We start from the raw sequence: 18,145 nt of genomic DNA on the forward strand, positions 1-18,145 counted from the left end.
AGTTTGCAAGGGGTAAAAGCAGATTTGGGCACAAGGGCAGATCTGGGGGTTTGTCTGTAATGCAGGTTACACTCCTGGATTCTCATGACTGCCAGCTCTTATTTAAAAAAAGTCTCCATCTCTCCTGGTTATAGAGAAGAATGTGACATCTGGAAGACAAATAAAAGGAACCCCACCTTTTTTTTTTTTTTTTTTTTTTTTTAAACCTGCTTTTTGAATGCTTGCATTTGGACAGACAGTGTGGTCTTATGAATCCCACTGCACTGGGATTCAGGAGACCAGGTGTCTATTCCTTGGTCTGCCACTGGCCTGCTGCATGACCTTAGGCAAGTCACTTCCCCCCTCTGTACCTCAGTTTCCCACCTCTAAAATGGGGATAATGCTATTTATCCTTTGTAAAGTCCTTTGAGATCTACTGATGAAAAGGGTTATATAAATGCTAGGGATTGTTACTAACTCAGATTAAAATCACCATACTCTCTATTGCTCTGTTTGTATCCGGGTTTCTTATTTTACACTTAGATTGTAAGCTCTTTGAAGCAGGGACTTGTGTCTTTTTCTGTGTTTGTACAGCTCCTGGCACACTGGGGTCCTGGTCCATGAATGGGGCTCCGATAATACAAATAATAAATAGTAATAATTGTTGCCACTCTGGTTGTAGATGAGATGAGATTAGCACAATTTTGATTATAAGCAAGATTTAAGACCTGGTCTTCAGACAAATCAGTGCAAACGTCTGTGGAGATGTCCTTATATCAGTTTAAACCGGGCTCATATTGATTTAGATTGTGTTGATAAATGTAGAGCTTGGCTCTCCACAGAAGTTGTACCAATTTAGCTAAAGATGTTAATGTTAAACCGATATAGTTAAATGATTGTGACTGTGTGTGGACTATACTCCATTGGTTTGATCCCAGAAGGGGCAATTAGATCATCTAGTCTGACCTCCTGCATAACACAGGCCATAACATTTCACCCAGTTCCCTCTGTACTGAGCCCAGTAACTTGCCGTTTGGCTAAAGCATCTTCCAGCAAGGCAGTCAGTCTGAATTTGGAGACACCAAGAGATGGAGAATTTCATCCCCTGGGAGTTTGTTCCAGTGGTTAATCACTTGCACTGTGAAAGATTGGTGTCTTATTTCTAATTGGAATGTGTCTGACTTTAACTTCCAGCCACTGGGTCTTGTTCTGCCCTCCTTTGCTAGATTAAAGAGCCCTTTAGGACCTGCGATTTTCTCCCCATGAATGTATCTGCTTACTAGTAATCAAGTCACCTCTTGATCTTTTTGAGAAGCTAAACAGTTTGAACTTATGAAGTCTCTCACTGGCAGGCATTTTTTTCAGTCCTTGGACCATTTTTGTGGGTCTTCTCTGCACCCTCTCCAATTTTTTAATATCCCTTTTAAAATATGGCCTTCTGAACTGGACACAGTACTCCAGTATCATTCTCGCCAACATCATATACAGGATTGATATAAACCAGGTTCAGATCGAAGTAAGAATATCCACTCTTAGGCTATACTGGTGCAACCTTCCCATATACACAATGCTGTACAAGCACAAGTCAAACCAATATAAACCAGTTTCAAACTGATATAAGTGTGTTCACACAGTTTGCTCCAGTTTAACTAAACCATTTTCGATATGTGACCCAAAGTGGCTTGTTTCTAGGAAGGCAATGTGTTCTAATGGATGTCGCAAAGGATTAGGATTCAGGACACCTGGTTCTATTCCCACCTCTTCCACTGACCTGCTGTGTGACCTTGGGCAAATCACTTCCCCTCTCTCTGCCTCTGTTTCCCCTCCCACTCTTTGTCTATTTAGATGTAAGCTCTTTGGGGCAGGAGCTGTCTTTCATTATGTATCTGTGTATTGCACAGGATGATGTGGCCTTGATCTTGGTCAGGGCTCTCCACTAGTTTTTACTTTAACCTACTAATGTGTGTTAAAACTACAGACTGCTTTGTCTTCACTAGGATATTAACTCATGTTAGTTAGCACACCTTTTTTCCTAATGAAAATGCACCCATTGGGGCTTGTCTAGCATGTGCTCGAGTGCTTTGGTGAATTGGGTCTAAATGCAGGACACATTGCCCTGCAGCCAACTGTTGTCCTTTATGCCTATGCAAAATGGGTATGAAATGCCACCTAAATCAGAACAGCAGATCATTTTGCACTGGGGTAGTGACAAAACAAGACACAGGACAATGCAGAATCAAATCTTTTAGCCACTTCCCTTACTTGGAATTATTTCCCCCACCCCCCTTGGAACTGAAAGACAGGGGAGTTTTATTCTGTATCCTTGGGGGTTATCAGGTCTAGAATTTGTTTAGTTTTAGCATTTGTTGTTTTGTCATAAGCAGGTAAAAGTGTTTTATGTGCGCTTGTTTTAGCTATTAAAGGATGAACGCCACTGGGAGAGCCATCAGCAAGAAGGCAGCGCCTTTTACAGATATTGCTAATGGGATATTTATTGCCGGCTCTCCAATCAGCCAAATAATTGTATTTATTCCTATTCTCCAGAATCAAGGATTTGCAACTTTGTGTGTGTGTGTATGTATGAAATAATAACAGATTATTAAACAACCAATTTGTAAGCCCCTAGAGGATAATAGGGTACTAAGTAACAGGCAACATGGATTTGTCAAGAATATATCACGCCAAACCAACCTAATTTCCTTCTTTCACTGGATTACTGGCCTAGTGATGGGGGGAAGTGGTAGACATAGATCTTAATATTAGGCTTTTGACACAGTCCCACAGGACACTCTCATAAGAAAACTAGGGAAATGTGGTCTAGATGAAATTACTTTAAGGTGGGTGCACAACTTGTTGAAGAACTGAATTAAAAAAGTAATTCAACGGTACGCCATCAAACTGGGAGGGTTTATCTAGTGGGGTCCTGCAGGGTCTGTCCTGGATCTGGTACTGTTCAATATGTTCATTAATGACTTGGATAACAGTGGAGAATATGCTTATGAAATCTGTGGGTGACACCAAGCTGGGAGGCATTGAAAACACTTTATGACTTTGACAAATTGGAGAACTGGTCTAAACCACTCAGATGAAATTCACAAAAGACAAGTGCAAAGTACTACATTTAGGAGGGAAAAATGAAATGCACAACTACAAAATGGGGCAGAACCATCTAGGTGGTAGTTCTGTCAAAAAGGACCTGGAAATGATAGGGGATCACAAACTGAATATGAATCCACTATGTGATGCAGTTGCAGAAAAGGTTAATATCATTGTGTCATAGGTAAGACATTGGAGTAAGTGTTGCACTCTCCTTAGCACTGGTGAGACCTCAGCTGGAGATCTGTGTCCAGTTCTGGATGCCAAACTTTAGGAAGATGTGGACAAACTGGATAGAGTCCAGAGGAGAGCTACAAAAACGATAAAAAAATTAGTAAACCTGACCTATGAAGAAAAAAACCTGGGCATGTTTAGTCTTGAGAAACAAGTCTGAGGGGGGACCTGATAATAGTCTTCCAATATGTAAAGGGCTGTTATAAAGAGGACGGGGATCAATTGTTCTCCATGTCCACTGAAGGTAGGACAAGAAATCATGGGCTTAATCTGCTGCAAGGGAGATTTGGGTTAGATGTTAGGAAAAACTTTCTAATAAGAAGAATAGTTAAGCACTGGAACAGGCTTCCAAGGGAGGTTGTGGAATCCCCATCATTGGAGATTTTTCAGAACGGGTTGGACAAACACCTGTCTTAGATGGTCCTGCCTCAGCATTGGGGGATAGACTAGCTGGCCTTGCAAGGTCCCTTCCAGCCCTACATTGCTATGATTCTATGGAAGAGAGAGAGAGAGAGAGAGAGAGGTGTGTGTGTGTGTGTGTGTGTGTGTGAGAGAGAGAGAGAGAGAGAAGTGACTTTTCATGCCTAGGCTGGTACAGCCCTCTCACTGATTCCCCTGGGCCTCTTTCAGCAACTTCAGATCCCGTGTCCAGTCTGTGATGACCTTATGAGCCTCTGAGATCTGGCACTTCGGCTGCTAGTGACAAAGGCCCACGTGCCGTAGTTAGCACCAGGGCATTGCCATGCACCTTCCACAAACCCTGCTCTGAGATACAGCCTCACAAGAGCACAGTGGCACTGCAGCGGATTCCTTATACCTGTGTTCCAGCCCAGGGCTAGGCCTATGCACCTGAAGGAGTGGAGTCTAGTGGTTAGAGCAGGGGGACATTGGGAATTAGGATGCCTGGATTCTATCCCCAGATCTGCTGGAGTGTAGTACTGTTTCCTTTCACTTGACCTCTCTCTGCACAAGGCTGGGTGTCACACACATTTCCTAAAACATTCAGGCCCAAACCCATGGAATTGCACCCAATAGCTCCTGTCCTGATTTCAGACCTGGGTGTAATTTTAAAACCTTTGAATGTTAATAAAAGGAGAAGAGAGTTAAAAGTCAAGGCTGGGTTTTCCAAGGAAGATAGATGAGGGTTAATTGGGGCTGCTTATATATCTTTGTGACTTCCTGAGCAAACCTGCCTGGTCCTCCTCTTAAAAAGAAAGTAACATTGTGGCTTTGATTCAAGCAATTCTAACCATCTCGGCAGGATTCTCCCAAACCAGCGGTGACCCAGACTGGATTTTTCCTAGCACCATGGGCCCTCTGTGCATTCCTGCCTCCCAACACCTGGCCCAAAAGGCAGAATCTTCCACCAAAGCCTATTGTGCTGAAATCTGAATCAAAATCCACTTCTTCCCCCAAATATATGTGACCCAATAGAACCTGAGATACATTTGGACATCAGCATCCCGCATCTTTTCCCTTGGAAGCCATCACCCGAGCTGTCTGGAAGAAAATGATGATGAGGAAGTTTGTGTGTGTGTGCGCATATATATATATATATATATATATATATATGCAATTTGTTTTTTTTGCTATGGACAAAGCTATGAATTGAATTAGATAATTTTTCTAGTTGAAATGTCTGGAGCTAACCAAGGGGTCCAATTCAATTGTCCGTGCCCATGAACTATGCTGCAATATGGAATATTTCCCCATTTCCCCCCCAGCTTTGGGAGAAGGGGAAAATCCAAATCCGTTCGCTCTTAACGAAACAGTCGATGAAGGCGGTGTAAAAAGTAAAACCAAGAAACCAGTTATGGGAATAAAAACAGGAAAGGGTTGGAAGTAGATCCCATTAAAATGAGCGTAAAATCCTCCTTCTCCCCTATCTGAAGCAGGGATGGCTGAACCATCAACGGTCAGCAGTCAGGAATGACAGTTGTGTGTTGAATTTTTTTTTCTTTTATAACCTAACTCCTGAAAAAGAAAATAGATTTACACGAGAGGAAAGATATGAACAGGTAGCTTTTTCGCCTCGATCCATAACAATCCATGAGCATGTGTTGTTTGTTTGAAATCTGGAATATTAAATATAAATTATGTCTTTTTTTTTTTAATTTTTAACCACCCCTTGTTTTTCTACAAAATAGTTTTTCCCTCCCTTCTCCCCAATGCCTGCCACTCAAGCCGTTTCTGGTAGGGAAAATAGTTTCTCCTCAATTTGTAAGCCACCAGGTGGCAGCGGCATGGGGCGGTGTGAGGGTTGAGAGGGAGCGATGGTTCTCCATCATGTATAGGTGTAATCTATGTCTGGGATGCCGCCTTCTCTATATCCACGGGTTGTGCCGTAGCCGATGGTATGGGTGCTTTTGTATAAGCTGGTGCCGTTGGATGGGAATATCGTGTGGATTACGTATTCCTCCTTGGCTCGGTGTGGGTTGATGGGAAGCATCTGCAGCCCAGGACCTCGGATCTCCAGGATGGAGTTGTCCTTCTTGGTACCCGATTCGACGTAGTCGTCTTTCTTCCGGCTGCCCCTGCTGTAGGCCCTCTCCCGCGTCAGCAGCTCGCCCGTCCGGTGGACATACCAGCAAATGGCTGCCAAGACCAGGAAGAGGAAGACTAAGGCCACCGCCCCGCCAATGATCCCTGCCAGAGGCAGCCCAGCCAATGGGTCGACGTTCTGCTCCCGGTTGAGGGTTGTGGTGGGGCTGTAGGTGTCAGCTGTCTCTGCTTTGGCGCACACTGGTGTTTCATCTGCCACATAGGTGCTGCCTGTCTCCATGGTGACCATGCAGATGATGTAAGTGGACTTGGGCTCCAGGGCCGTTAGCAAGTACTCAGTCTTGTCCCCTTGCACCAGGGTCTCGGTGATGGAGCCTACCGCTGGGCTGTGACCCAGACGCAGCCAGCTGAGCCGGAAGGAAGCTGCAGGCAGCATGGCCTTCCAGCTAATCTGGATGCTGTCGGCTGTCAGTGGCTTGACATTGAGAACCAAGGCCTTAGTGCCGGTCCCTGTGGCCATGGGGTAGTCAATATTGGAGTCTGGCAGGCGGATCCCAGGTCGCTTGGCCTTGAGGGTGAAGAGGGAGCCCTGAGGTGTGGTGACGGCTGCGTGGCTGGTGGTAGTCTTGGCCGCCACTGCGTTGCCCTGTGCACCTGCCTCAAAGCACTCATCCATCTCGTTGGTGATGTCCTTGATGGCCATGCCTCTCACTTTATCCGGCCCTTGACACATCAGCCCCCTCACGTTGACCACTGAGGCCCGGGCCTTGACCCAGTCCCTCAGCCACATGAGGTTGCAACCACAGAACCAAGGGTTGTTCCTGAGCAGCAGCTGGGTCAGGCTCTCCAGGTCATCAAACAGGCCCTTGGGCAGAGTGGTGAGGTTGTTGTTGGACAAGTCCAGCCTCTCGAGCTCCTTCATTTTGGAGAGGGTGTTGTAGGGGATGTGGCTGATGGCATTATCCTGGAGGTACAGCTTCTGCAGATGGGAGCTGGGCAGATTGAGCGGAGGGGCAGCCAGAGAGTTGCGGACCAGGGACAGCTCGCTGAGGTTCTGAAGCCGACTGAAGGTGTCGTCGGCAATGCGCTGGTTGGCCAACAGGTTCCCATCCAGCACCAGCCGCCGCAGGCTGTTCAGCCCTTTGAAGGCATGCAGTGGGATGGTGGAGATGCGGTTGTCATCCAGCCGCAGCTCCTCCAAGGTGCGAGGCAGGCCAGACGGGATGCTGCTGAGGTGGTTGCGGGACAGGAAGAGCAGCTTGAGGCGGGTGCTGTCGGCAAAGGCGTCGTCCTCAATGCTGACAGTGGAGACGGAGTTGTCGTCCAGGTGGAGCTTCTCCAGCAGGGGGATGCGGGCCAGGGAGTCACGAGCAATGGTGCGCACGTTGTTGTCCTGGAGGTGCAGCTCCCGCAGCGAGCGTGGCAGGTTGACGGGGAACTCGTCCAGGTCGTTCTCATAGAGATAGATCACCTGGACGTTGAGTTTGGACTTGAGGTTGGAGGGGATGCCGGCGTTGTTGATCTGGTTGTTCTGTAGGTACAGGGTGGTGGCATCGTCAGGGATGTCGGCTGGGATGGAAGTCAGGCCCCGGTCGTTGCAGTAGATGAAGCCGTTGTCGCAGCGGCACACCGAAGGGCAGGAGGCGCCACTGGCCATCACCTCACTCAGGAAGGCCACCAGGCCATAGCACAGCAGGAGCCAGTCACGCAGGTCCATGGCTGACGCTGTGGTCACCACTGTGGAGGTCACCGTGGATGCTGTTGTCATTGTGCCGGGGGTGGTGGGGAGCGGACCCTGGGTTACACCTTTGGGACCTGTAGAGGGGAGAGAAATGGGAGGAGCCTGAATTATGGAGGTGGAGCTACATGGGGGATTAGAGATGGGGTAGGCCTGCAACATGGGAATGGGGGCTGAGCATTGCGTGTTCTGTCTATCAATCGATCAATTGATCTATCAGGTCAGGCACTGCATAGACTCCCACCAAGATCAGGGCCCCGTTATGCTGGCTCTTCACAGACACACAGCAAAAGGCAGTCCCTGAAGACCTTTGACTTACAGACAAAGAGTCGTGAAGGAAACAGAGAGGCAGTGACTTGCCCAAGGTCACCCAGCAAGTCAGTGGCAGAGCCAGGAACAGAATCCAAGTGTCTGGAGTCCTAGTCCAGTGCCTTGACCAATAGATCACACCACCTCACAACAAAGTCTCAGTCAGCTGATAGGTACATCTATTTTTGATTATTTAAAAATAAAATCACAAAGCTAAAAATCCCAACAAAACTTCTCCATGGTCCATGGTCCAGATAAAATCTGGGTTTGTTTTTTTTCCTTTTACAACCCAAAAAGCAGATCCCCATGTCAATTAAAAAATCCAACACCACTAATGCACCCCCCCACACACACTTTGCTTCCAGCACTAAATCTCCCCCCGGCATCTGTCAGGCTGCAAAATCTGCTGCAGAAGACGTATAAATCCATGTTAATAAGAGCTTTCTAATGGCAACGCTGACACGCCAGCTTCCAGCTGCCTCAGAGATATAGCCACAACACTGCATACATTAGAAGCAGATAACAGAGACGTGCGCACATTCCCGCTACCTGCATGCATTTGTCTCTCCCTGTCGCTCAGCCACCCACTCGTCCCATCGTTCCTCTCGGTAAAGGGTGTCAGAGAGAAACGAATGCACTGCAGATTTGTGTCTTTCAGGGGATCTGAGATTTACACATTATTAGTGGTGTTACGGTAGCACATAGTTATAGATCCGTCGATCAAATTGATAGTGTTGGCACTGCACAGAGCCCACTGAGATCGGGGTCCCATTGTGCTGGGCGCTGCACAGACACACAGTGAGAGACATCCCCTGCCCCAAAGATCTTGCAGTCTAAGACCTCCTGTGTACACAGTGTTTGTCTCAGTACAATTATGTGGATTGTGGGATGACTTTTTACTGATGTAGTGATACCGGCAGAGCCATTAGTGTGGAGGCATGTACACAGGGTGCCTAGCACAATAGGGCCCTGGTCCATGGCTGCGGCTCCTAGGCACTATGATACTGGGAGAGAGAGGAATAGAATCCAGGTGTCTGGACTCTCATGCCCCTGCTTTAACCACTAGACCACACTAGAACCCAGGGATTCAGCACATCCTGCTGCAACCAGTAGACCCCACTCTCCTTCCAGAGCTGGGACTAGAACCATGGTGTCCTGACGCCCAGCCCTGCTACTATAACCGCTATAATTTTAACCATGTGTATTATAAGAGTGTTTACGGAGCAGCCAAGATTGGGCCCCCATTGTGCTAGGCACTGTGTACGTACACACACACACACACACACACACCCTCCCTCCCTCCCTCCTTCTCTCCCTTCCTCTCTCTCCAGGTTGAAAGGCCACAGGACGGCCCTGGAATAATTCCTGGTTGAACTAGAGTTAAGCAGAGATGGCTGAATTTCTGAGGCTGTGTAACAACAGCTGCATGTCACCTTGTATGTGTGTGTGGATCCTAGGTAGTTACCACTTTGCACACTACCTACGTTGGCTCAGGATTGTAATAGAGTTGAGATTGTATCTTGCACTGTGGCGTGATGGATAATGGTGGAGTTTATGGAGTCACGGACCAGAGTGCTCCTGCTTCCTGTCTCTATTGCAGACACTCATCTTCCTGCCTTAGCATCCTTCCTGCTGCGTTAGCACCCAGCCTCTGAGTTTCACAACTGCTCGACAACAGATCTTTGCAGAGGAGAGAGCGTCCGGGCCACAGGGCACTTTGTTGCAAGGCCACGTCCTTTGGCTGCTCTTTTATGTCCTGTTGTTTATATTTCATGGTTTATGTAGCCTATCAAATTAAGTGCAGTAAATCGCTTGGTTTTATGGGTAGGTTTTATTTGCCTGGATCCCTGCGTAGCTGGGAGAGGGATGCTGTGGAGTAGATGGGGACAGGGGATTGCATGGTGGTAAAGCAATGGGAGGGGTGTGCCTAGATGAGAGGTCCCCAAACTGTGGGGCGCACTCCCCTAGAGGTAAGGGAGGCATGAGGTAAATTTTGGGGACCATTGGCCTAGATGATGTCTGCACTGGGGAGGGGAGTAATCCCCATTCCAGGAACACCTCCCATAACTCAGACTCATGGGCACACACCCTGCCCCAGTTTCAATGCCCCTTAACACAGGGGCTTTACCCTAGGGCCAAAGCTCTGAAGGATTCTTTCTTTTTCTTTCTATTGCAGTTTAGTTCTCCCTCTCTATCCCCATACACACCCCTTTACCTATCCATCCATATCCATGCACAGTCTCTTTCTCTCGCTATCCCTTCCCAAACACACCTCTCACCTATCCATTCATCCGCCTACACACTCCTATCTATCTATCTATCTATCTATCTATCTATCTATCTATCTATCTATCTATCTATCTATCTATCTATCTATCTATCTATCTATCTATCCCTAACCTTCCTTCCTTGTGGCTGTGTCTCTGTCCCCCAGCTTGGCTGCGGTGAAAGGCAGTCGGTTTAGAACAGTGCCAGTGAATTCTACCACAGGTTATGCTTTACAGGGACTCACCACGGGCCCTTTCACCTCACCTGAGTTAAACCCCGTCCAATGTTATTTTTTTACAAGGCCTTTACATGGAAGATTTGAGCCAGCAAGGTCTCCTGCTGGGCCAGTGCCCATTAAATCACTAGGAACCGCTCACTTTGCTTGAGTTCATTATGCATTCGGCTCCTCTATAAATTTTACATTTCTTTTTTTTCTTCCCTGTCTCCTTTTTCCCCGGCTCACTCTTAGTTTTGGCCATTTCCTCCATTACGAGACATAAAATCCTTTATGGTTCAATATCTCTCACTGTCAAATAAGGGTCTCCACTAGTTTTTACTTTAACCTACTAATGTGTGTTAAAACTACAGACTGCTTTGTCTTCACTAGGATATTAACTCATGTTAGTTAGCACACCTTTTTTCCTAATGAAAATGCACCCATTGGGGCTTGTCTAGCATGTGCTCGAGTGCTTTGGTGAATTGGGTCTAAATGCAGGACACATTGCCCTGCAGCCAACTGTCGTCCTTTATGCCTATGCAAAATGGGTATGAAATGCCACCTAAATCAGAACAGCAGATCACTTTGCACTGGGGTAGTGACAAAACAAGACATAGGACAATGCAGAATCAAATCTTTTAGCCACTTCCCTTACTTGGAATTATTCCCCCCCACCCCCCCTTGGAACTGAAAGACAGGGGAGTTTTATTCTGTATCCTTGGGGGTTATCAGGTCAGTGTTATCAGTGTTTTGTTCAACCTGAAACAATTTCCCCCCCTGACTTTCCAATTCACCGACAATTTAATTTTTTTTTATTTTTGGTCTGACCCGAAATGATTTTTGTTTTTGTACTTTTCAAAACTGCCAATGAACCAAAAAATCCATTGTTCATCCACCTGATGGGACCATAAAAGTTCCTCAAATAGTTAAAGATGCTTTATTAATGCTCTTGCCGTTCAGAGAGTCAAACGGTTTCTTGGGCCCGATCGCAGTTTGCTCTGGTTTTGTGCAAAGAGTTTGCACCATGCAGAATAAATGTAAAGCAGCTGCAAACTGCAAGGGAAGGATGGTGCAGGGGTAAATGTGCAAGCCTGAGATATAGGAGACCTGGGTGGGGATTTAGGCTCCTAAGAATGGCACTTAGGCCAGTTCTAAACTTGGAAGACTTTGCCAGTCTAGCTCTCCTTTTGGAATCTTGCTAAATTCAGCAGTTTCTGGTGGCAATGAGTTCAGCCTAACTCTCACCGGCACCACGTACCGAGTTAATAATAGCCCCTAGCTCTTCTACAGCACCTTTTAGCAGTAGAACTCAGAGCACTTTACACAGGAGGTCAAGATCATTATCCCCTTCTTACAAATGGGGAAACTGAAGCACGAGGCAGTGAGGTGACTTGTCCAGGGTCACCCAGCAGGCCAGTGGCAGAGCCAGGTATTGAACACAAGTCTCCTGAGTCCGAGTGGAATGCCCTATCCACTAGGCAGCACTGTCTGCCTAGCATCATTAGCCAAAGTCCCATATGGAGGCAGCGTGGACTAGTGACAAGGGCACTAAGGACTGACAGTGCAAGCCAGGTGATCTGGGTGCTAATCTTAACCCCGCTGGGAATAAGGGTCGGGGGTTAACCCAATCACCTCAAGAGGAGGCTGATTTGAACAAAGGGCTGTGAAAATCAGACCATTTTAAGGCATCTCAAACTGGGCCAGCCAAATCCCTTTGGAAAACCTTGCATTGGCTGCCAAGAGTTGGGGGTGAAGGCTGATGGAAGTGTAGCCCCATGATCAATGCAGAGTGATGCTTCTGAGTGGCTGAGCTTTACCATGACACACACCAAAATAAACCATTTGAATTCCTGCAGGAGTCTTTAATCTGCCTAATAATTCATACTGCTGCTAAATCCAACCTGCAGCTTGCCAAGCCCTCTTTGCCTTAGGAAATACGTTTAAAAATTAAAATCTGCCCGTGCATCTTGATGTCCCGTCAGGCAACGCTCCTGCATTGCTCTGCAGACAGCATCAGCCAGTCAGGGAGGAGTAATAAACTCCCAAGCCAGCCTGCAGTTGATAGCCCCTGGGGATCTGGCTCCATTGACTCCAATGGAGCAACACTGATTTACACCAGCTGGGGATCTGCCCCCACTGCATTTAGAACAATCCATTCACTTCCATTGCAAACCCCTTGCCCAAACTTCCAGCCTTGCATATGGCTATTTATTGGTGTGGGGGCCTTAGCATCTTGTGAGATGCTACGCGTTCCTTTGCAGTGGTGCCATTTCTGTTTTGGCCATAGGTTATTTTGAAGCAAGCGGGCCTGGGGGGTGGGAGGAGAATGCTACAAATCAGGCCTTAATCCAGTGGTTCTCAACCTTTTTTCATTTGCGGACCCCTAAAATGTTTCAAATGGAGCTGTGGATCCTTTGGAAATCTTAGACATTGTCTGCGGACCCCCGGTTGAAACCACTGTTCTATGGTAATGAGAACCTTTCGTGGGCCCCTTAGACATTGTCTGCGGACTCCAGGTTGAAAACTGCTGTTAATCCACCTCTTTGCAGGGTGGAGGAATATAAAAATCTGGTGCTTTATTCCATCCCTGAATGCAAGATTCCAACAGTTGTACGCACCGGCTGATGGGAGTTTGAAGGGATCTGTTAGCATTGCTGTGACACTCCAATACTTTAAACTCAGTTTTCCCCAAAGCTCAACTCCTTGCTCTGCAGTTTATCCCTCTGGGGCCCATCGGCATCCATGCAGACGGCAGAACAGAAGCGACAAGACCTCACTGCCTGTCTTGTGTGTGCCTTTTGCAAAGGCCAAGTCAAGAGACGGGGGAGAGATGAAGGAGGTGGAGGCGAGTGGGAGGTGATGCTGGTGAGCAGGGCCAGCTCTGGCTTTTTTGCCGCCTCAGGCAAAAAAGCCTCTGGATGCCCCCCCCCCCCGCCCCCCAGCGCGGCAGGGGAGGGCGTCCGGAGCCCCGGGGGGAGGGCGGCGAGCCCCAGCCGTGGCCCCGCTCGCCCCAGCGGCCAGAGCCGGAGCACCGCGCCGCCCCCCTCCAGGTGCCGCCCCAAGCACAAGCTTGGTGGGCTGGTGCCTGGAGCCGGCCCTGCTGGTGAGGATTTCATTGTGGGAAGCGGATGGACTGGGGAGCATGTGTTGGGAGTGTGTGTGCAATGCTGCTAAAAGCCGCTCAGATCTCCCCCACCTAACACTGGGAGAATTGTAGTTCCATTTAGTCATACTGCAAGGATTACTTGGGAAGAGTTGGGTGTGGAATCTGAGCTTTTGTCTGTTTCACGGGCTCTTTAAAAGGAGAAATGTATTTAAATCAGCCCCCATAGAAACACACATACACAGTGCTGCTTACTCCTGGGTTCTGTCCCCAGCTCTAGGAAGGGAGTGGTGACTTGTGGTTAGAGCAGGGGCCTGGAAGTCAGGACACCCAGGTTCAATTCCTAGCTGCATTCCCTTAAGTCCCTACCACCTCTTTTCAGCTCATCTTCCCCAGGCTGTAAAATGGGGGTGATGATTATGACACCCTCATGTGGACGGTTAAATTTTATTGGTTTAATATTTGAAAAGCACTTTCAAATCTTATTTCCTCTCCCCCTACCAGGCCCGGCTCTGGCTTTTTTGCCACCCAAGACAAAAAAGCCTCCCGCTGCCCCCACCCAGCGTGGCAGGGGAGGGCGCCGAGCCCGGCCGTGGGCCGCTCTCCCCGACCAGCTGGAGTGCCGGGGGACGGGCGGCGAGCCAGCCACGGCTCCGCTGGCGGCCGGAGCCCCGGGAGGAGGGCGGCGAGCCCGGCCAGAGCTCCGCTCTCCCCCGGCGGCCAGAGCCAGAGCGCCGCGCCGCCCCCCCTCCAGGTGCCGCCCCAAGCACAAGCTTGGTGGGCTGGAGCCGGCCCTGCCCCCTACATCCCCAACGACCGAGTACTGTTACCTTGAGTGTCATTTGCTCAGGACTTCACACCCCCTACTCAGGAAAAGTGCCATGGATTTAGTTAGTACTGATAGTGAGGATGTGATTTTATCCAGTTAAACAGTGGTCAGAATTTGGGATTTCCGTTCTGCAGACATTTCTGACACTTTAAATCGCCGCTGGAGCCCTGGGGGGCGTGGGCCAGGCAGCGTGGAAGGGCTGGCTGGGGGATGCTGACCCCCAGCTCCGCCCCTTCCGCCTGAGGCTCTGCCCCATATCGGTAAGTTTTCAATTTTACTTTCACCCCTGACTGTGACCAGTGCTGATGTCCACTCTTCAAAAGAGAGTGTGGACTAATTGGAAAAGCTTCTGAAAATTGCAGTAGGAATGATTTGAGGTCTTGAGAATGATTATATATTGTACATAACATAATAGTAAATATGATAAAGTTGAACAAAATATTTTGATAATTTTTTGTTGAAAACATTGATGAAATCAGGACATTCCCGTGAAACATTTTGATTTCATTGAATTGGCTTTTTCTGACAGAAGATTGTTCCATTGGAAAACTTCCGACCAACTCTACACAGTGCCCCTTAACTCCATTCTGGGAGGTTAGGCTCAGAGTTATCTGCTTTGCTAGATTTTAAGGCCAGTAAAGGACCACTATTCTAATCTGACCTCCTGCCTAACCAATTGCACATGATCTCTCGGTGGGATTCTGTAGCTAAGAGGGTGAACGTGATCCTTGGGCATATAACAGGGAAATATCAAGTAGGAGTCTGGAAATAGTGTTACCTCTCTACATAGCACTGATGAGACCATTACTGGGATACCGTGTCCAGTTCTGGTGTTCATATTTCAAAAAGGATGTTGACAAACTGGAAAGGGTTTAGAAAATTGCTATGAGAATGATTCAAGGTCTGGAAAACCTGCCTTAGAGTCAGAGACTTAAGATTCTAATTCTGCTTAGTTTCTCCAAGAGAAGGTTAAGAGGTGATGTGACCACCGTCTAGAAGTACCTCCATGGGGAAAAGATTCAGAGAGCAGAGGGCTCTTGAGTCCATCACACAAAGGCAAGAGACTCAATGGCTATGAGGTGAAGCTAGACAAATTCACACTAGAAATAAGGAGAGGGGGATTAACTATTGGAAGAGCTGACCCAGAGAAAGGGTGGATTCTCCATCACTTAGAGTCTTTGAGTGAGGCTAAAAAAGTCGTACCTTATTTCTGATCTGAATTTGTCTGGTTTCAACTTCCAGCCATTGGATCATGTTAGATCTGTGTCTGCTAGACTGCTGAGCCCAATTTCGGTATCCCATGTAGATACTTAAACTGTGATCAAGTCACCCCTTAACCTTTGGTTTGCTGGAGTCTCTCACTATAAGGCATGTTTTCCAATCCTTGAATTATTATTGCTTTCTCCAATTTATCAACATCCTTCCTGAATTGTGGGCACCAGGATTAGACCAAGGATTCAAGAGCCCTCTGTTCTCAGAAATTTCATCATATAAACTTTCTTATAGGCTGCGATCAAGTCACCACCTAACCTGCTCTTTGATGAGCTAACCAGATTGATTGATCTCCGTAAGTCTCTCTCTTTAAGGCAGGTTCTCCAGACTTTGTATCCTTCTTGTGCTTCTTCTCTGGATCCTTTCCAATTTTTCAACCTCCTTTTGAAAGTGTAAACACCAGAATTGGATTTGCCAGACTGGATCAGAGTCAAGGTTCATCTAATCCAGTTTCCTATTTCTCAGAGTGGCTGGTACCAGATGATTCACAGGAAGGGGTCAGAATCCAGCAGTGGGCTGATGTGGAGTAATCTCCCCCTTCCTCCCCCATGAAGGTCTCATTCTGGTCTCTTGTACTATCATTGTCTCCGTTTTACAGATGGGGAAACTGAGGCACAGACCGAGACCATGATTTGCCCATGGTCATGAAGGAGGCCAATGGCAGAGCCAGAAATAGAACCCAGGTGTCCTGCATCCCAGTCTAGTGTGCTATCCACTAAATATCGCCTCCTTATAAATACCTCCCCCATTTATAGACCTGACACTGAACTGCCACTCCTGTAGGTACTCCTTAAAAGTGCCCCATCCAAATCCAACCCAACATTATCCTCTCTAAATTGCAAGCAGATGGGATGTTTTATAAATGAGTCGTTCTTTCGTTACCAAGATGCTATCACGGTGCAAAGCAAAGAGTCACCTCAGAGCAGGACAAACTGACTTAGCTGAGATTTTGTCTGATGTTTATCTCTAGGTGTCTTTTTATAGAACTTGTAACATGCCCGCTTCTTAAGGAAAAAAAACAACCCTAGAGTTAATTATTTTGCCAATTTCATGCTGCATGCATTATGCATCGAGCCTTATCTTGGCTGTAATTGCAGACAGGTATGCAAATGCCTTTCAAAAGGGATTGTTAAAAGAAGTTTGCTCAGTTGCATTGTATCCAGTGCTAATAGAAATGAAAATTGCTCCAGTTAATAGAAAATGATACACGTTAGAAGCGGGGTGGGGAAAAGAAAATTCAAATTTGTGTCTGGGGAGGTTAATTATATTGATAGCAACATCTGATATGACAATATTTTTCTAGGGGGAAAATGGTATAATAAGAAGAGGAGTAATTTGGAGCTTCCCTTCATTAGGAGATATCCACATTCCATCTCCCATACTGGGAGTCATTTTGATCAATTTGTTTTTTATCAGGTGTTCGTGGAAACATTTAAATTTAAATACATATGTATGTATAATTAAAAAACGGAAGGAGAAAATGTAAAATGTTAGACTCAGTAATAAAGTAGTGGCAAAATCTGTTCAGTGTAGGATGAAGAAACAGCATGGTCCAGGTTTACCATGGTATTGTTGTTGTATTGTACCACCTAAAAACCTCAACCAAGATCGGGACTCCGTTGTACCAGATGCTGCCCAGACCCTGACCAAAATCAGAACGCCATTGTGCTGGGCACTGCACAGACCCCAACCAAAATCTGGACCCCCATGGTGCCAGACACTATACAGACACATATTGAGAAACAGTCCCTGCCCTAAAGATAGTACAGTCTAAATAGACAAACGGTGGGAGGGGAAACTGAGACACAGAACTGATTTGCCCAAGGTCACCTAGTAGGTCAGTGGTAAAGCTGAGACAAGAACCCAGGTGTTCTGAGCCCCAGTCCTGTGCGCTAGCTATTGGACTACTGCCTCCCTGGGCTCAAGTCCTGGCACTGCCACTAATCTGCTATATGACCTTGGGTAAGTCCCTTTCCCTCTCAGTTTCTCTGTTTCCCCTCCCACCCTTTCTCTATATAGACTGCAAGCTCTTTGGGGAAGGGACTGTTTTTCAGTTGGGGTCTGTGCAGCGCTCAGCACAACAGGGGATCAGAGCTCGGTTGGAGTTTGGCGCATGCCTGGCACAATGGGGTCCCTGAGCTTGGTAGAGGTCTGAGTCGCTGCTATAACACAAACCATATTATTATTAAACAGGAACTCTTTGCAACACTGAAAGCTGCTTGCAAGGTTTATCCTGTCTTTCAGCGCGGCTGTGTCCTGGCTGGGTTTATCTGCTTTTATAATCAATAATAATTATTCTGTCCACAGGGGATCTTTCACAGCCCTGGTTTGTAACAAAGCTGCTAATGCCTCAACAAACCAAGCATTTAGGGCCCCATCCAGCAGGGTGCTGAGTGCTCTCTAGTCCCGCCAGCCTTAGTGCAAGCCAAGGATGCTCCAGCCCTTTGAGTTATGCAGTGAATAATGTTTAGGGGCTTGGTGCAGCGATAAATCAAGGGTTTATTAATCTTAAACTCTGATATTCAGGCTTTGTAATGAATTGACTTTCAGGGCCTCCTGTGGTTCACTGGAGGGTTTAAACCTGACAGCAGTTAGACA

General features: G+C 47.2%; 2 protein-coding genes across 3 annotated transcripts in view; one reads left to right on the forward strand and one right to left on the reverse strand.

Moving 5' to 3' along the window:
• Window positions 1-18,145, forward strand: part of MACROD1 (mono-ADP ribosylhydrolase 1) — a 200,523-nt gene that overhangs the window by 40,154 nt on the left and 142,224 nt on the right. The window lies entirely within an intron of this gene.
• The window catches only part of FLRT1 (fibronectin leucine rich transmembrane protein 1), a 93,575-nt gene continuing 80,762 nt past the window's right edge, over window positions 5,333-18,145 (reverse strand). Inside the window, exon 4 of the mRNA XM_005305545.5 lies at window positions 5,333-7,626. Coding sequence (XP_005305602.1) covers window positions 5,594-7,579 — 1,986 coding nt within the window. The 5' untranslated portion in view covers window positions 7,580-7,626 and the 3' untranslated portion in view covers window positions 5,333-5,593. The remainder of the gene's footprint in view (window positions 7,627-18,145) is intronic.

This window comes from Chrysemys picta, chromosome 7, assembly GCF_011386835.1.
Source record: "Chrysemys picta bellii isolate R12L10 chromosome 7, ASM1138683v2, whole genome shotgun sequence".
Classification (NCBI taxonomy): Eukaryota; Metazoa; Chordata; order Testudines; family Emydidae; genus Chrysemys; species Chrysemys picta.